This window comes from Hakea prostrata, chromosome 7, assembly GCF_041222555.1.
Source record: "Hakea prostrata isolate BN-2017 chromosome 7, UWA_Hpros_2, whole genome shotgun sequence".
NCBI lineage: Eukaryota > Viridiplantae > Streptophyta > Magnoliopsida > Proteales > Proteaceae > Hakea > Hakea prostrata.
The window spans coordinates 15,529,328-15,549,551 of NC_142606.1; the positions used below are offsets into that span (position 1 = coordinate 15,529,328).

Consider the following 20,224-nt stretch of genomic DNA (forward strand, 5'->3'; position numbering starts at 1 on the left):
CTTTTATCGGGGGAAAATTAATGATTTTTTTTTTTTTTTTTCGGATATGAACTTATGAAGGTGGTTTTTATATTGAAACAAATTCCAGATGGACAGATTTTTTTTATTATTATTATTTAACTACATATTTCAAAAAAAAAAATCTATTTAAATAGATTCTATTTTGTGATAATTTTGTCTACCCAACTAATATTCTAGCATGAACTATCAAAATTACCCTCTTTTTTTTTTTTTTTTTTTGTTTGGTTTGTCGGGCGCCCCGACATCTTCAAGTGAGATTTTATTTATATATATATAATTAATGCCGCCGAACGGTAAAACTGGCGAACAATAAGAGGACTAAAAGCTAAAAAAAAAGATATTGTTGGCCCTAGAATTGTCAATAAATTCAAGAAATTGTTAAACACTTCTTATAAAATTAAATGCGTATTTTTAGTGACGGTAGAAATAAAACCATCGTCAATTTTTTTTTTCTCATCGTTGATCCTAAGCAATAAGAAACATACAACTGGGTGACAAGTACCATTTAAATTTGTCAAAATCCTAATATGTATGCATTGTTTTTCATGTACCAAAATAACAATAAAGACAAATATTTGTATATAACCGTTACAATTCATTCTTAATAATCCACCTTTTGAAGAGTTGTCCAAGGGCAATAGAAAAACAAATGCATTTTATTTTCAATCTCATAATCACACACACACACACACACATATATATATATATATATATATATATATATATATATATATATATATATATATATATATATATATATATAACAAACTAAGGAACAATTTACCCAATATGCAATCTCATTCTTATGATATAAACCATACAAAAGTTAATAATAATAACCAAATTTGCAGAGACAGACGTGGGGAAGTATCATCTATACCTTCACATACAAAAGAAATTGCAATATCTTTACATAAAGTTATTGTAGGACATAGCTTTATAAAGTGGACTGGGAGCTGGGAGTATGGAATATTTGGTCTTTTTTTCTTCTTCCTTTCAATTGTATGAGAGGAGGTGTCTCCACTCATTGATCCTTCATTGCTTCACTTTCTTGCAAGATCCGTTGAAGTTTCATCTCCTTGAGAATAACCTGTGGTTCACGATAAGATAATATATAAAGAATTTGTGAAAATTATTATTGCTATCTACCTTTTCCTTATGAATAGAAATAAATGCAAATTTCATCTTCATATTAGGTTTGGCTACTAACATTCCACAATTTATCTCATCAATCATGCTTTCTTTTGCTTTCTACTCAAACCCCACGTAAATAAGATTGTCATTTCAAGGTTTTTTGTTAAATGAACTTTGCTTTTGTTGAAATGAATACTCGTGTTAACGAGAGGACACTTATATAAACCAAAGAGGGCAAAAGGAACAAGAATATATAGAATACAAAATATATACCCAACAACCCCACAAAGTCAAGGCCAGAGGAGCACTGGAGAACGAGAAAACGGGTGGATGAGAGACCCTTTGGAAGAATATTGGCCAACTGATCCGTGGTGGAAATAAATCGAACGACAAGATCCCGCTTAGCCACCTTGTCGCGCACAAAATGAAAATCAACCTCAATGTGTTTTGTGCAAGTATGAAAAACGGGATTGATTGTCAAATAGGTAGCACCAATGTTGTCACACCACAAAGTAGGAGGTGTAGTTTGAGAAATACGTAACTCAATGAGTAAATACTGAATCCATGTAAGCTCATAAGTAAGGGTGTAAATGGATAACCGAAATCCGCTTCCGAATTCGCATCCGCATCCGTTTAGGGGTATCCGAATCCGTCCGATTATTAATAGGATACGGATATGGTATACCCCTTTCTTACCGAATATTATCCCTCTGATAAAATTATCCGATTAAGTTACTTATTTAGATTTATTATTCTTATTTTTATAAAATTTACCTATGATATGTGACTATTTTTCTATATTTTTTACTCAAAATTAGCTACTAAAGTTGTTAAATTCTTAAATTTCAAACCTAGCTCTCACAAATAAAAAGGTAAAGATGTAAATAGGTAGTCGAAAATTTGTATTCAATCTATATTAATGCCCATTTAGAATAATCTACTTAAGAAAATAACTATCCAATTATAATCCGAATCCGACAAAATCTGTTCAAAAACCAATAGGATATTATCCGAATCTGTCCGAATATAATAGGATGCGGATATGGATATACCACTATCCAATCAGAATCCGGTCCGTTTACACCCCTACTTAGAAGTAGCAAGGGCAAGGGCGTGATACTCACTCTTAGTACTTGAGCGTGCAATAGTAGTTTGTTTACAAGATTACCAAGAGAACAAGTTGTCAGCCAATAAGATAAAATAGCCTCCTTGAGACTTGTGATCTACAGGACATTCAGCCCAATCTACATAAAAATAGGCGATAAGAGAACAAGTAACAGAAGGTGTAATATGAAGTCCATAAAGTAAAGTGTTTTTAAGATAGTGAAGCAACCGCTTAAGAGCAATCCAATGATCCTCCAATGACGTGCTCAAAAACTAACATAACTTGTTAACAGTGAAAGCAATCTCAAGACGAGTGAGAGTCACGTATTGCAATGAGCCAACAAGACTCCGATATAAAGATGGATCAATGATAGGTTTCCTCCTTCACGTGTTTACTTTGTAGATGAAGCAATTGGAGTAGAGACAGGCTTTGCATTAGAGAGTTAAGCCCGTTGCAATAATTCACTGATATACTATTGTTGAGACAACAATAAGCCGGTAGGAAGAGGGATAAGTTCCACAACCCAAAAGAATTTGGCTATTCCAAGATCATTCATGAGTTTTAGCATCCACGTGGTATATGTAATTTTTTTGTTTGTTGTAGCAACGTGGTATATGTAATTGTTCCGTTATTTTGGATTGAAAAAAGAATAATTGCCAATATAGAATTTCCTAGTAATATAAAATCATAGGTTTTGAGAAAGAATAACTATCAATATAGGAATTCCTAGTAATATCAAACCCTAGGTTTATTTGAAGGTATTCACATAAATCATGGATGCCTTATTATTATTATTTTTTTGTTAGACAATGTCATCCCTTAGGGTGCGTTTTGGTAATGGTCTTTTATGAAAATGACAATCTTTATAACAATTGTTTTCTAGGGTTTTTAATTTTGATCAAATAACGATGGTCTAGGCACAATTTTGAACTGTTTGGAAAAATTTGTGTTGAGAACACTTGAAGTGATGGAGATTAAAAAAAAATCTTAGGAAGGTGGGAAGGAGTTAGAAGTTCTATGTGAATGAAGTTTGGATTGAATGTCCCTATTTCGCATCATTATGACATGTTTTTTTGTTTTGTTTTTGAGAACGACGAAACAATTAAAGTTGTTTTATGAAATGCTTTATCAAACAATAAAATTAGATTGGTTCGTTTATTAAAAATGAAAGAACAATGCATTTTACCAAACTTTTTTTGGCGTTATGAGAATGGAAGAACGCAAAAATTGTTTATTGACTTGTTACCAAACGTGTTCTTAACTAATAGAACTTAATAGTAGGAGGCATTAGTAATTACTGACAAAGTCTCAAATTAGATTAATAATTTAAAAAACTATAAGGGATGGAGTAGCAATAAGCTACAATAGACTAAGGATGTCAATTGCATACCGAAATCATTTAATTGTATCAAACCACACCGTTCAAAAATTGGTACTGTACGTATCAAAACCGAATTTATTCAGTACGGTTTTGGTTTTAAATACTCATACTGTCGGTATGTACTAAAACTGTATCGAATTGGTGCCATATCAAGTTAATGAATATAAATGTAATTTTATAATTAAAACACTTTACTTTTACTTTATCTCTAATTCTCGTTTTCAGTTTTTTGGTTTCGTCATTCACTTCTATTCTTAGATTTACTTCTTTTTTTTTTTATCTATATTATTATCATATTCTATCGATTGTTTTATCGCAATTTCATTAGGATCTTAATGAGTTAATGAACTAATAACAAAAGTGGCAAGTGTTCGTTCGTACTAAGATTGTACCGCACTAGATGCTGTGTTTAAACTATTTTCCCGCACCGATTTAATACCGAATCGGAGAAACCGTACCAAACCGTTTTTACAAATATTGAAGCCGTATCGTATCGTGTAAATTCGGTACTGTACAGTTCTGATTTTCTGTATTTAAAGTTGGTACGGTACCGAAACTGTACCGAATTATTGAACGTAGAGGGGATAACTCTAATTATCCTCAAAATATATAATATTATAACACAATAATGTATATATATATATTAAAACTATAATATTATAATGATACTTTGAAGGATCGTTTGCTTGGTACAAGGGGGCAAGTCTTGTTTGGTGCCATTGAATTATTAATCTGAGGGTTTTATCTTGAGGTTCTTGCGTTGGTGCTGTGTCTGTTCCTGGGACCTTCTTCAAGTCGAGGTCAAGGTGCTCGTTTTTGGTTAAGGTTCTAAGAAACCCTTAGTCGACCTTCCGATACTATAATTCTTCAATTTCAGTCATGAGACGGTGACCTGATTTTGTCGCCGGCATATTCGAATCTGGTTAGGTTCCTTTTGTATTCCATTGCTTTCTTCTCCTGCTCGCAAGCCTTGTTTCCTTTTGCGTTTATTTCGTTTTTCTCCGTCAGTTGTTAGTCGACGGGAAGATTTCACTGATCATCTTCTCAGTTGGGTTTGGTTCTGATTATAGGGTTGCATCTTCTCTTTATTTTGGTTTTCGTTTGTTTTTTGAATGGTTGAATTAGTGATTCTGTGCTGTAATAATTATTCTTCGAGTCTCTGGATGTTTATCTGGGCTTTATAGGGTACTTCCATTAGTTAATTTTGGAGTTATTTATAAATTTTGATGCCGGTTCACATTTTTACGATCTGCTTTTGGTTGGGATCAGGGAAAGTAAGATGGCTGTGGCGCCCTCCGGCCACCTTAATCTCAATGAGCCACCTTCATGGGGATCTCGAAGCGTGGACTGTTTCGAGAAATTGGAGCAGATTGGTGAAGGAACTTACGGGTGAGTGATCAATTTTTAGGGTAATTTGCTGTGTTAGGCTTCTTGGGTAATTACTTCTTTCACATGGGGTTGCACTTATAGAGTACCTTGTTGGTGGACATAGTTAAAATTCACATTCTACAACTGTTCGAGGAATTTGTTGTGTTTATCAACTGTCTACACATCGGTCAAGGTGTAAGGGTTGAGGAAGTGTACATAGATAAATTAAAACAATTGGAAGCTTGAATTTGGATCCTCAATAGACATATCTTTACAATAAGACAGTAAACCATCCGCCGATGAATTAGTTTCTGAAAATCAGTTCACCTCTCCGCCCAAAATTCCCAACAACAGAACCAGTGTTCCCTTAACCTGATCTGCCTCTCTCGTGACAAAGTTGGTACCTGCGCTTGTAATTTGTCTTTGTGAAGTTCTGAAGTTCCTCTTTAGAGTAGAAAAAGAAGAGTAGCTTGTACATGTGACTCTTTGTAATCCGGGGGCCTTTTCAATTTTCTAGTTAACCAAGAGTACTTCTTATCAGGGGGTGGGGGGGGGGGGGGGCGAGGAGGCATTTTGATATTCCAATAAGCCAAAAATTTATGGAGAATTAGAAGTAGAAAAGAAACTCATTCTAATCCCCAGTGGGTATCTAAGCTGGCGTACTGGTTGGTACTAATCGGAGGCAACCTGTGTTCAACTACTTTTACCTGCTTGGCCTTTGATTTATTTGGCTTTCCCTTCTGTAACAGCAGGCTAGAAAAATGCAAAATCTGCAGGTCATTATCAAGGTATTAAGTAGTTTCCTCTTTTCTGGGTGAATGTTAAACAAAAATTTGACTCTGCCTTTTTGAGCAGGTTAAGATCCCATTACCTTGATGGTTGACTATGGGTTGGGAGAAGGGTAAAGTTGGATGGGTATGAGGAATGTGATCATGCAAGCACATGCTTTTGAAGAGTAAATAAAATTTTATTCTTACTTCACTGGCCATTGTGGGGTTACATGCAAGTATTTAAAGGGACAATGATGAGGCTTCTAATCAATCTGCAAACTGAAATAACTGCAACTTTTACTCTTTAACTCCTGTGTACTAAAGCTAAAGAAAATAAAAGACATAGATAAATAACCTACTGAATAACTAATTCCAACCCTCATTGGATCAAAAGCCATTGGATTGGTTGTTTTTGTGTTTTGGCCTCTACAGACTATCGCGTTGGTTCAACCAGCCAAGCTTTACGACTGCAAACCAAAGGGTAATGGTCCCAGGTATGATGTTTGAGCTTTAATAAAATGAGTAGAATTACTGAGGCACTAAATCAAACTAGAAGCAAGTTCGGAAAGTAAAAGGTTATGATTTTAATAGGAACCAGCCTCTAGAAGGTTGCAATAAAATTTTGTTGCTTTTTGGGCCCAAAATCCAGTTCTGTGGGGGCTTTATAGAGCTGTAATTATATATATACACATACACACGGAAAATTTGAATGCTCTTTTTTTTTGGCTGAAACAATTGATAGTGTTCCAGTCACTTATGTTTTCTAGTGACCATTATTGTTCTATTTATGCTGCTTTTATATGTTTCTTGGTGAACTCCAATGAGCCATTTATGTTATCCCTTACTTATTTTTGTGCTTGCAGTCAAGTTTACATGGCTAGGGAAATCAAAACGGGGGAGATTGTTGCGTTAAAAAAGATACGAATGGACAACGAAAGGGAAGGGGTATGATTTAAAATTCCCTATTTGCTATTTTACTTTTATTTTCAAGTGTAAAATCTCATGAAAGTATGCTTAGACTATTATTAGTTGAAATATTAGACTACATAGATTACCTGGGTCATTGTTTTATTGATGGGGTTAAAGTAGTTAATTATCCTTCAGAAGTTCTCTTACATTTCACACTGGTTTTGCAGTTTCCAATAACTGCCATACGTGAAATTAAAATTCTAAAGAAACTACATCATGAAAATGTTATCAAGCTGAAAGAGATCGTGACTTCTCCTGGTACTTCTCATACCCATTGTATTTTCTTACTGCTTTCTCTTAAATGAACTTAATATTTTTCATGTTTGTGTTGTCCACACATATAAAATCATGTTGTCTTGCAGGTCCTGAGAAAGATGAGCAAGGAAGACCAGGTGAGTTTTGAATGCTTACTTGATGCAAAACATATCCACTTTTAAAACAATTAATTAATTTACAGAATTTGAATCACCCAAAGCAGAGAAACAGAACTGCTCGTAGAAATAGTGGAGGATTGAATTTCTGGGACTTTTCTTTCCTATCAGATGATCATGTCTACACATATCCCAGAAAGCTGAAAGCTAAAATCGTGTGTCCGGACAACCACTAATGGTATTAGTTGAACGGAGTCATCAGAATTGGAGTTAGTCTAGCATCGCCTTACTGCCTGAGGTAGGACTGTGGGCTGATGCAACAGGAACCCTAAAGAACCACCCAAGTTAAGCAGATTAGGGTAATGAGTTTGAAAAAAAGGGGAAATTGAGGTTTTCTAGTAATAAGAATTAGTGGTGGGGACTTGGATCAAGTATGAGAGGTGTGAGGGTTGTTAATCCAAATTTGGGAGAATTCTGATAGGTGAAAGTTGGTTTCTTGAAAATAAAGGTGTTGGGGGATCTAGTATTTCTGTTGAATAGTCAGATAACTTCTGACTAGCATCAGAGAGACACAGTCAAGTCTTTCTTTTTAATAATAAGAGAGTAGAGAAAGAAAAGAAATTCCCGATGTGGGATTATTACATATTATCATCCTAGAGACAATATACATCATAAGTTTTCACTACTCTGGACTTGTGTCTGGTGTCCTACAATGTGTTTGATTATTGATTACTCGATAACTTGGTCATATTTTGGTGCCTTTTTTTTTTTTTTTTGGGGGGGGGGGGGGAAGTGTTGTGCTTAACTTGGCGTGTTTTCTTTCAATTGGGTAGATATTAAATTTAGTGTGCATAGTTTCCTTTTACATATTTGCAGGGAAATATGATCCTAATTGACTTACATTGGAACAGATGGTAACAAATACAAAGGTGGCATCTACATGGTTTTTGAATATATGGACCATGATTTGACAGGTCTCTCTGACCGTCCTGGGATGCGATTTTCAGTTCCTCAAATCAAGGTATATTTATCTCAATTGCTGCCAATAATGCTAGTTTTGCCTGAGGGTGACTATGCCTCTTTTTTCTCTTTGGATAAACAGTTGTTAGTTGATCACTGATTTTTGGACAATTTGTCTTCTTCTTCTTCTTGTTAGTGCTACATGAGGCAACTGTTGACTGGGCTTCATTACTGCCATGTCAATCAAGTGCTTCATCGTGACATCAAAGGTTATTATCAAGTTTTAACCTTTCCATTTGTTGGACTTGGTTTGAATTATCTAGAGCTTGGATGATATCTATCTGGTATTTTGCTTGTTTCAGGCTCTAATCTTCTTATAGACAATGAAGGTAATCTGAAACTTGCTGATTTTGGTCTTGCACGGTCGTTCTCCAATGATCACAATGGGAATCTGACAAACCGTGTGATTACTTTGTGGTATAGGTAAAAATTTACATTTAACCTGCTATACTATATAGCAATTAGTTCCTTTGTGTCCAAGAGGTTAATGACTTCTGGCATTGACTGACATTTACTAGTTCTCATGTTTGATTATTGTTGATCATCTGTTCAGGCCTCCAGAGTTGCTTCTTGGGACAACAAAGTATGGTCCAGCTGTGGACATGTGGTCTGTTGGTTGTATCTTTGCAGAGCTATTGCATGGGAAACCTATCTTTCCTGGAAAAGATGAGGTAGGGTTTGCTGTTTCCTCAGTGATCCAAAATATAGATATATATAATTTTAAGGTCATAGGTTGGTCTCCGCTCTATATTTTTAGTTAAACTTAGTTGTATTGATTGTGAACAAGTGGATACGTAATTTTACACGTGTCTTCTCTTTTCTTTTTTCTTAGTTATATGCCTTACATTCTCACATGTGAATGAGCTGATGGCATTGCATTGAATGAGTCCTTAAATTTTATATAATTGTCATTGATAAAAGAGAACCATGATGTTGGCTATGTAAATCTGTCGCATTCAGTCCTAACCTTGTTGTTTCCATATCAGCCACTTTGCAATGGGATTCTTTCCTCACCATGCTTTGCAAATGGAATTATCGATATGCCTCCCGTAATTTGGATGTCTCTTACTTTTATATTTTTTATTGCTAAGTTATTTATCTCAATCAGCAGGCTTAGAATTGACACCTTCTGTTTTTCTTCAGGAAACACTCTTCATCGAGGGTCAAAATATGGATTTGGATTGATATTTCATCCTTGGCAAGTTGCAGAATTTTTTATTTGAGGGGTGGGGGTGGGGTGGGGTGGGGTGGGGGTTAACGATGATGGTTAAAATTTATAATGGAACTCCACAAAGTCTGATGATTATGTATCCAGAAGTTAAACAGAATAAAATTACTAGGCAATAGTATATAGTGGGATAGGTTCAAGGGCAACACACTGAGTCCGGATTGTCTCCCCCAACGGGGAGTGCTCCCCGGATGGCTGTTGACCACAAATTACAGGGGTTCCTATAGGATTAGGGTGATGGGGTTTATTTTTTCTAATGTTTTATTATTTTTACTTGTGGGCCCACATAACTTGTGGTTGTAAGGCCGTTGGGGGAGCACAGAGTGCTTCCCGTCAGGGGAGATGATCCACACTCCAACACACTGGCTTTACTTAGTATTATTATCTATCTTTTTACTTGATTTCATTCTTTTCATCATCTTCTCTTTTTCAAATTTGTTTTTCATTTCGTTTTGGTAACATATCCTGGAAAGCACAATACATGAACATGACAGTGTGTTCTCTTCCTCAAATATTATAAGTTTCCAATCTAGTTGGGAATCATTCTTATATAAGCTTGGTGTCTAGTCATTGACCAATGCTTCAAATATCTACAATACTAAGCCAACCCATATTGTTGAGGGACTGGTCATTTGGTCATTCTATCTCGGTTAACCTTTAGTTAGGTATTTGAGATTGAGAGGATGTTAAAATGTAGTTAAATGTGATGCAACTTTTTACTTTAGGGAGATAGTCTGAGGCTTCCAATGTTGTGAGTTTGCTCTTTCGAATTTTTTGGAAATGATTAGTTCATGTGTTTTTTGTGAAAGTTACAAGATAATTATGTTTTTGGATCCCTAATTTTTTGAGGTTATAGCATAAATGTTGTCAATTCCCTCCCCTTCCTGTCTTCATCGAAAGTGGAGAATATTTGCATTTCCTTAGTGGTCTCTCAAAACCACTGATCGCGTTTCATTTTGCTTTTCAGTTTTGTCCATAGACCAAAATTCCTTTGAAACTTGTGAAATTTCAGCCATTTTGGGAACCTCGAAACTAAAAACTAGGGACCGAAAAAAAATCCCAAGTTTTGATCGAAACAGTTGAAATTTCGTCAAAACTTGTCAAAACCTGGTTCAACCTGACCAGCTGGTTTATGGGGAAAAAAATTCCCACATTTCATGGGAATCATGGAAAATTTCGTGGAAACTTGGAAAATTTCGTGGAAACCTGGAAAATTTTATGGAAACTTGAGAAATTTCATAGAAACCTAGGACATTTTCCTGCGAGTTTAGTAGTTTTTCCAAATTTTCAGTTTTTTTGTTTCTCTCATGTTTCCCCAAATACCACGACAAATACCCCCTCCATCAGGACTTCCCTATCCAGATTGCGTATTCCCTCATACTGGTTATCTTAGGCATGTTGATGACCAGATTTATAAAGTTATAGTTGTCGATTATCTTGACAACCATAGGCATAAAATGTCATGGGATGTCTATGTTCGTTTGTTGGAGGAGAGGATGTTATAGGCATAGTATTACTCAACTCATAGGATGGATCCATTCTTGGCACTCCTCTTGGCACTAAGTTGTTCTTTCCTTTTATTGTCAGTTATTTTGTATTTGACGTTTTGAAGTTAGAAATTATATATTGAATGTTATGTACTTGAGTAGTTAAGTTTATAGTGTACTTCTCGAACAACTCTACATTGATGTTATGTACATTGAATGACATATCTACATTATTTTTTTTAACAAAATACAGCCAATGTGTTCTTTATACTCTAATTAGCTTAAATGTAGAGTCTCACCCTAAAATATTCCCTAAAACCTATTGAAACTTGCATGAAAAAGCTTTAAGTTTCCTCGAAATTTTTCAGTTTCCCACATCCGTTTCCCCCCCACATACGTTTTCCATTTTCACTTGGTCGAAACTTGAGTTTCTCTCGAATTTTTTTCTATGGTTTTGTCCAGATTTTTATCTCTATGATTGGTGTTGCAACTATGGCATCATGCTGGCTTTATTTGTAATCTTTAATGGCCGTGATTTAATATTTTTGAACTTCCACTCTGAGTGACAATTTTGTGTGATAGTTCAAAGCCTCAGAGGAGCACTTTCCATATTATTGTTAAGTATTGGGTTTTTCAGTTGCTTTCAGGGGTAATGGTTTTCAAAAACTTGTGGTGCCTCTAACGTTGCATTTACCCCCCTCCTGGTATTGCTGGATGACTCAGATGAGATATTTTATTTCTTGTAACTGTTTGTTTTGATTACTTGATGCTAATTATTTATACTGCCTTATAATATTCTCACTAACTACATTGCTGCAGAATCATTGTTTACATAATTTTTGTTGGTATTTTCAGTTCCATTTTGTTGGAGGGGGGAGGAGTTTGGTTTTAATTAAGTAACCCTAGCCTGTTATCTTACTAAAGTTTTCACTTTTATGTGAATTTGATCATGTTTATGCAGAAAAGAGTTGTTGTCTTTTTTATAACATAGCCAGTTATAAACTACAATGTTGACCTTGTCATTCTGAAGACTTTAGTTTACATGGACTACATGAACGTGGGGAAAGTTGCTTTGTTGCCTGATTTTGAAGGTGTGTAGACATGTTGCACATGATTGTTATCACTTAAGAGATGATAAGGCATACATATGAAACATTAATTATTAGTCTTTTCATTTTCTATTGTACATGTTGCACATGATTTTTACTCTTTTTTTTTTTTTTTGGGGGGGGGGGGAGGCATTAGTCTGATGCTGATGTCTTCTTCTACTTGATCTCGAACGCTGCTGATTTATGCTGTTCTCTGCTTCATCTGATATTCTGATCTGATGTGGTCTTTAAAAGCTTCTGGTCTTCCACTACTTGATATCAAGTTCTGCTGACATGCTCTGTATTAAGACCTCTTAATTAAGTTCATAATTCTCTTCATTCTTACTGTAGCCTGAGCAATTGAATAAGATATTTGAGCTGTGTGGAGCTCCTGATGAGAGCAATTGGCCTGGAGTTTCCAAGATTCCCTGGTATAACAATTTCAAGCCAACAAGGCCGATGAAGAGACGTCTAAGAGAGGTTTTCAGGCAGTAAGAAGAACAACTCTATTAGTTACTTGAGTTTGGATTTGGTTGATTTATGTAGTGGAAAAGACATTTGTTTTTCACTCATTCATTTCTATGTTATTTTATTTTATATATATTTTTTGTGTTGGTTTTCAATTTGTGTCATAGTTTTGATCGCAATGCATTGGAACTACTGGACAGAATGCTGACTCTTGATCCCAGTCAGGTACAGAGCTTAGACATGCTTTTTTTCTTTCTTTTTCCGATAAGAATGCTTAGACATGCCATTTGTTAATCTTTTGTGGTTTTTTTTTTAATGTATAATATTATGTTTTTCTATGTGGCTTTTTGAATGAATCTGCTTCTCATTAAATTGAAAAGATCTGGTGCTTGACCTGGAAAGCTTTTGCCAAATGTTACATATATTATACCAGCAATTAAGTGTACAAAAAAATTGTGTGATACTTCAATACAGAGGCTTATTTGTATGTGTGTATATATATTTATCTATATAAAATGGAAATAGTGCTTTGTTACTAATATTTAAGATGAGTAAACACCACTTGCTTGGTAAAACCCATCCAACCATTTTGGACCCTTCTGTAGCACTCTCTACTTTCAAGCTGAATCAAGCAATATGCCTTCTATGTATTAACATCTTCTCGTGAGATGAGAGTGGTTGGTTTGTACCTTAGTAGTATGTCAATTTAGTTGAACCTTTTTTTTGCTCAGTGTATGCTTGGTCTGCTTATACTCATGTTTGGTGAAAGACATGGAATCAAAACTGGCCTTTTCAAAGAGAAGAATGATCTGAATCTGTTGGAGGAGTTCCTCCCCGTAATTCAATGCCTACCATGAATTTTGGTTTTGTTCGACTGGTTGACGATTTTTCTGTTATTCAGTCCCAGGACTTCTCCATGAGAGGAAGTTAGCTTCTGGGGTGCATTTACCTCTGGTGTTTGTTAGATTTATCCTTGCTATCATTTCTGGCTGTGGAGAGTTGCTTGCTTACATTGTCTTGGGAGTTCTTTCCTACACTTTCTATTCCTAGGCTTTTATTTTTCTTTTTGAGTCCTTTCTTCCACCCTTGTGCCCCCCCAAATTATTATTATTTTTTTTAAATTTTAATTTTTATATAAAGGATGATATTTATTACTTATTTTCAAAATGAATAATTTTTCCTCAAGTCTTTAGCTTCTTTAAGGTATCCTGAAAGTAGACATTATGCTGATGAGATGGGGCAATTCCTTTTGTCCATTTATTTTCATCGTTGGAGGATTCAGGATTCTATCCTGAAAAATCCTTTACTCATTGGTACAAAAATCTTTCTGAGGCTCTCTTTTTTATTTGGTTGATGTGATTGTAATCTTGACATTGATACCATAAATCCATGTCTGTGAAACCTTGTTGATGGAATGTAACTGCATGTATAAAATTTTGATCTCACCATTCCAAACTTTGCATGAAATGGTATTGAGTTGAGTTTCTGATTACTTTTTACAACCAAAAGACTTTAACTCTAAAAGCTTGTACTCACCAACTTCTGGTTTCTGTTTGTGTATCTGGTGGTTGAGTTTTGACCATATTTCATTTTAGTAACTTGGGCTTACCGTTCCTAATAACAGTTAGTCTATTTGATGGGATTTTTTGGGGTTGGATCTGTATGATAACCTTGGTGATACCATTACCTCAGTGATGCTTAGGTGTTTCTTGCTTTATAATCATGTGGACTTTATGCCAATGATGAACAAATTGCGCAAATTCAATAAACTGATTGCCTTCAAATAGTGGACTTCATGATATTCAATGTATATTGGTTGCCATCAATTAAAGTTTTCTTGTTTTTCTTTGTCATTTTTCCTTGTTCTGCCATTTTGTACTTGAAATTCATCTGGCCCAAAGTTTTGTGATGCTCCCTTGGCATTTCCCATTTCAGTTCAACTGAATTCATATTCTCATATCATTAGTGGAAGATATATTCTTGACATTTTGTTGAATTAATGGATTTCCTACTATTTAATGCTTGTTTGTCCTGCTCAATCAATGTAGAGAATATGCGCTAAGGATGCACTTGATGCAGAGTATTTTTGGACTGACCCTTTGCCTTGTGATCCCAAAAGGTTTGTTTTTCTTGTTTTGCTCATATTGATAATTCATTCTTTTGCATCCACAATGTCTCAAAGTTTGTAGCTTCTAGTTATAACTTTCAACCGTTCTTCCAAGGAGGAGAAAAAAGGCCTTCCGACCAACTATTTTACATTTACTTTGCAGCTTACCAAAGTATGAATCATCTCATGAGTTCCAAACAAAGAAAAAGCGGCAACAACAGCGTCAACATGAAGAGACGGCAAAGCGCCAAAAGCTGCAGCATGCACAGCAGCATCAACGGCTGCCTCCTATCCAGCAGAGCGGACAAGCACATCCCCAGCTTCGTCAAGGGCCGAACCAGCCAATGCATTCTTCTCAGCCTCCAATTCCAGCTGGAGCTAGTCACCACTATGGCAAGCCTCGTGGGCCTTCTGGAGGACCAAACAGATACCCCCAGAGTGGAAACCCTAGTGGGGGATACAATCACCCTAATCGTGGAGGCCAAGGTGGAGGTTACAGTGGTGGACCATACCCACCGCATGGGCGTGGCCCTCCATATGCCGCAAGTGGTATACCGGGTGGTGCTGGTCCTAGAGCGAGTGGCAGTAACTATGGAGGGGGTGCTCCGAATTATCCTCAAGGGGGACCATATGGAGGTGGTTCGGGTGTTGGCAGGGGTTCAAACATGATGGGTAGTAACCGGAATCAACAGTATGGCTGGCAGCAGTAATGATTGATTGTTGATGTGTATGGTCTTCTGAAATTCCCCAACATTGATCAATTTGGTGTGAATAAGGGATGGTCAGAAGAGAAGAGGGGGTTAAATACTAAAATTATTAAAAAAGAAAAGAAAAGAAAAAAGAACTAGTTGACTCTGGGTAGATGGGTGTTCGTGTTTTCTTTTCGGTGACATAACCTGATAATTGGAGGTTTATGCTGAAGCCATTAGATCCTGTGTCCACCATGCATTGCGATGTAAACCTAAGTGAAAAGTATGATCAGTTTGCTTTTCTGAAAATGTTGTCTAAAGTGTCATTGTAATGCTAGTTTCGGTTGGCCACATGGAGTTTTTATGTTAAAAGATATCAATATCTGATGTTTCTAGCAGAAAACTGAGACTGTTCGCTTTTTCTCTGTCCTTTTTCTTTTTTATAGTTAAAAAATAGCGAGTCTCAGTGGTCTTCTGATCGACTAGAAGTGATGGGAAGAAACTTAGTCAAATTTTGGACTCTGTAGAGGAAAAAAAAGAACCAACAGGTGAATCTCAATTGCTAGAGTACGTTTTTCCTTCACAAATGCCACTAAGTGGGTATATATGTTACATCATGGAATTTCGCTGAAATTCTTTGGGACCGATCGATGTTTGCAATCATTAGTGTGGCCGGCAAGGTTAGAAAATCTTTTTGGAAGCAGCTGAGATTTTCAGAGGCTGGTGCTGTGAGCGCTAAGCTATTGATCTTTTCTTGCATTAATGGAATCTTTGTGGCCTCTAGCTAGCTAATAATCTCGTATTTTGTTAAAGAAGTGGTTCAAAGATTTGATTTGGAGTACTGCTCTTGAGAACTTGGGATTTTCACAGTTGGGTTGATTTAAAGGAAAAATACCTTTTATACATGCTATATATATATATAGTAACTCTTGACGTACGAGTGTATGGAGTGATGGAAATGCCCAACAAAATACGTTTATAAGGAAGGAAAAAAACAAAAAAAGGGTGCATACAAAGATGATAAAGAAGCAGGAGAAATCTAGGGACTTGGGCCCATCGCATACTTATATGTCCATTCCCTTGCTTTCTTGTCAAAGTTCTTCCTTTCCACACTATCAAGATCAGCCAGAGGACCAAAAGGGTCGACTATGGTTGGGTCTGCAAGAACAGACCATATGGAGATTAACAATGTCATGATCGTCATGGCCGGGGTCCATCGATCTTCCAGTATATCCATATAGATGTTGCCGTCTTCATCGATGCTTGGATGATATACCTTAAAATTGTTGGAAACACATTCACAAATCATCAGGCAATCCAATCCTCTCATTCCATTCATTATTAATGCAAGCCAATCTAAATTTGCAAACTGGTTCTAGAACCATTGAGTTCCTAGGGTGATGATGAATCATGCATGCATTCTTGTTCATAGCGAGAATAAGGATTTTCTTGGTCTTCTGATTTGGGTCAGACTTTAATTCTTTATGGAAAACACACAGTTTAATGAAGTAAACACACAAGCATTAGTCTCATGGGTTAATAATACATACAAATCCAGTTGGTTCTGCAATTTGATAAATGTTCTCTTCTGATCATCCAGCCATGCATGGAAAAAGGGAACTAACTCTAAAGTCTTCAGACATTCTGTACTAAATATATATATATAGGTAGAATTTTCAAAGAGAAGCGGCTGGAAATGAAAAGAGGATTTTGAAGTAATTTCATCTGCTTTATGTGCAAAAATTCATATTGTAATGTTTGGAATTTGAGGTAATTAAATGGAGAAGAGAAGCATACCTTTGTCTGGAACTTGATTTTTGGTGGACTAAAGGGATAATCTTCAGGGAAATCCATAGAGAGAAAATAGATGCCATCCTCCAATGGGGAACAGGGAGGCCCCATTATTGCTGCTTGCCACTTGAAGATATCATCACCATCAGGTCCGCAGCTGTAATGAGTGAAGGGTTCCTTTCTTATTATCTGAAGCTCCTGCTTGAGTCTCTGTATTGCAAACTCGTTTGTTATCACCTGAGCATATTTTCTTTCAGTTGCAGAACTTGATTGAGTATGTTTTGGATCCACTGCAGCAGAAGTAGACTCATCAAAATTAGAACAAAACTAGAACAAAACTTGGAAGAGGTGAAATGGCTACGATAAATTCTCACTAGGAAGGAAAATGATCGAACAATAAATGATGTCGATCTCAAAGAACCAAACCAAAAAGCTTTAAGCCTATGACAGCAGCTTGAATCTAATCAAGCAAAGAAGAACTATCAATTTCCTGATAGACAAGAAGAAATCAAGACGGAAAAGTACTGTACATGCATACATCATCACAGAGATTTGAACAAATACACAAGAACACCATCTAACAAGGCAATACATAAACAAGGAAACATAGAATGAGGGAGACTCACAAAATATTTACATTAAATTAGAGCATAAATATTCACCCTTATTTCTCTTCGATATCCAAGTAGAAAGAAAAAACCCACAAAACCCACCTCAAAATAACAGAATAAGAGATAAATCCTAACTAGTTTCACGAAACCCACTTCAAGAACAGTTGATTAAGTCTATAAATAGTAAAATAAAACCAAAAGAATAGTCAGTTTCACTCATCAAACCACCAAACCACTCAACAAGATAATCAAATAAAAACTTCCCAAAAACAAAACCAAAAATTGCTTCGGCCAAATTAAATTGTGAAGTTCTGGTTTCCTCCATTTTTGGGTTGAAGGTGTTAATCCATGTAGCAAGAGGAACCAAGAAAGAGAATACAGACCCAGAAAGGATAGAGCATTGGGCTCAGAATCATCATCAATCTGCAACATTGATACGGCGTTGTTTATCTCTTCTTCCATGTGAATTGAAAGAGAATTTTTGTAAAGAACTATAAAACTTGATTTTCCTCTGATAGGCAATAAATGAAGTATAAGAAAATGTGCTTCGGATGTTCGTTCTCTCTGCAAGGAAAGACACAGAAAAATCGTGAGAGAGATAGAGAAGGGTCTTTAATCTGTATTTTGAGTATTGACTAAGAAGTCAGTCAAACAGGAAGAAGATTCATGGTAATTTAACCGCTCCTTATTGGAAGTTGCTGTGATCCGTTACATTTTAAGAAAAAATAAAATCCAAAAGCTTAAGCGCGTGATATTTACGCGGAAGACTGTTCAACCCGACTTACACGGCATGGATGGATTGGACAGTTTTCGTAGATTCTACCAAAAAAAAAAAAGAAGACAGTTTTCGTAGATGGTTGGTTACCCATTTTTTATTTTTTTTTAAACACACTTACACAAAACAGAATTTGCGTAGTGAAAAAGAAATTGCCACGCAAATTCTACCCAAAAAAAAAAAAAAAATGCCACGCAAATATCATTTTCTTCCTCATATTTATAACTCGAAATTCTTTTAGTCAAATTATAATTCAAAATTACTTGGAGAGGAAGTTTGCACTAAAAAAAAGTGAAAGAAATTTTCAATAAAGGTAACGATAATTTGACAAGATTTCCAAAAAAGTTTTATATGGGTTCTACTTTTGAAAAGATTTATCCAGTCATTACTTTATGCCAATGAAAATTTTAATCAAATCTAACAAAATTATCTTTTGAGAAAATTTCTAACACTTTGATGCACTTGAATGCATTTATTATAATTTTCCATCTAACTCTTGCAGAGTCTTGAGTGTTTCTACAAGTAAAACATTTTTTTAGGCTTTTAATAAAAATTGCTTCTAAAAGTAGAAACATTACACATATGCATTTCTGTTCACTTAAGTCCAACCTGTACCAAATTTTTGCTTTGAGAAATAGAAACAAGAGTGTTCAAAAATTTGATGTACTAAGCTTCCACTTAGTTCCCAATTTGTTATATAATTTTTTTGTTTAGATTTTGAGATTTAGTCATGTGTTTCTTAGGTGAATCTTTAACTCAAATGGAAGAGCACTTGAACACCATCCAAGCCACCAGGGTATGATGGTTCAATCTCATCATGATTCCTGTTATTAATCTTGTGAATCGTATTTATTTGGTCCTCAATTGGGTGCAACTAAGTTCACCGTGCTATTGTCTTTCATTTTTTTTTTCTGGATTTTGGAATGATGATTACATTCAAATGTGTCATATCCTAATGGTGATTACAAGATATATGAACACCTTAGCTCTGCTGCCCTACCTTGGATACACATTCATGTAGTTGAGGATACCATTAACTTAGCTAGTAAGTTCATATTTCATATTCTTTGATCTTTCTCAATTCCCTTTCCTCGTCGTCCAGGAGGTAAAGATGAGGTTATATGAGGTTTCTCTGGTTTGTTCACACCATTCTAGGATTTGGCGTATGGAAATATTTTCTTACTTTAGGCATCCCTCAGTTGATCTCAGTTTTTAGCAGTTTAGAGTCTTGGGACTGATTTTCTTACTTTTGGCTACACCAGTGAGTTTTGCAAATTTACATTCAGCTGCATTATCATTTCCAAAACTCTGTGAGCTAAAAATTGATATCATTTGACTGGTAGGGATCTTAAAACTTCTCCAAATGAAGAGGCAATGATCCAAATCTACATATTTGCCATGGTGGGAATTTGTTTGTTTTGTTCTCAAGAAACTGAAACCAATTGGCATATTTTCTTCACCGCTTCTGGTCTAAACATCTTTGGGCAGCAGGCCTTTTTAAGCACTCGATTTTGAAGGTTTTAGTGGTTCTTCCATTTTAGTTTTTTGAGGATTATAAGTTACTATCTTGCTGATCCCCAATGGCCTCAGACCTCTAATGTGGGATGTAGGATTGCAGGATCAATGAGCAGGTGCCATCAACGTGTTTGGGTTTTTTGTTGTGTTAAGAATGACAGATGCCCATTAAGCAATCCAGGATTGTTTGCCATTCTCATGGTTTAGCTGCTTCAGGCAAAAATGTTTTGCTTTATCACAAGGTGAAGGGTTTCTTACCTAGGGTTACATAATTATCAATTGTACAAGGTGCATCAATATTTGCACATTGATATCTGATTTTACTT

The 20,224-nt window shown here is 35.7% G+C and overlaps 2 protein-coding genes across 9 annotated transcripts in view; one reads left to right on the plus strand and one right to left on the minus strand.

Moving 5' to 3' along the window:
• The first annotated feature begins 4,323 nt into the window (after positions 1-4,323).
• LOC149010121 (cyclin-dependent kinase C-1-like) lies at positions 4,324-15,708 on the plus strand. Of its 2 annotated transcripts, none has more exons than XM_089161497.1 (13): positions 4,324-4,563; positions 4,911-5,030; positions 6,643-6,724; positions 6,916-7,006; positions 7,111-7,140; positions 8,031-8,140; positions 8,276-8,348; positions 8,442-8,562; positions 8,693-8,810; positions 12,294-12,433; positions 12,578-12,635; positions 14,459-14,529; positions 14,681-15,706. In XM_089161497.1, the coding sequence occupies exons 2-13, from the start codon at positions 4,921-4,923 to the stop codon at positions 15,225-15,227; spliced, it is 1,551 nt and encodes a 516-aa protein (XP_089017623.1). In that variant the 5' UTR covers positions 4,324-4,563; positions 4,911-4,920; the 3' UTR covers positions 15,228-15,706. The 2 variants fall into 2 exon arrangements, with proteins under 2 accessions (XP_089017623.1, XP_089017624.1); XM_089161498.1 differs by lacking the exon at positions 4,324-4,563 and adding an exon at positions 4,600-4,688 and having other exon boundaries at positions 14,681-15,708.
• Positions 15,709-15,904: 196 nt separating this feature from the next.
• LOC149010122 (uncharacterized) overlaps positions 15,905-20,224 on the minus strand; it is a 56,827-nt gene continuing 52,507 nt past the window's right edge. For all 7 annotated transcript variants that reach the window (XM_089161504.1, XM_089161505.1, XM_089161506.1 and 4 more), the window contains 3 exons: positions 17,992-18,172; positions 17,004-17,287; positions 15,905-16,482 (listed from right to left, as the gene is read on the minus strand). In XM_089161504.1, coding sequence (XP_089017630.1) covers positions 16,246-16,482; positions 17,004-17,287; positions 17,992-18,172 — 702 coding nt within the window. In that variant the 3' untranslated portion in view covers positions 15,905-16,245. The remainder of the gene's footprint in view (positions 16,483-17,003; positions 17,288-17,991; positions 18,173-20,224) is intronic.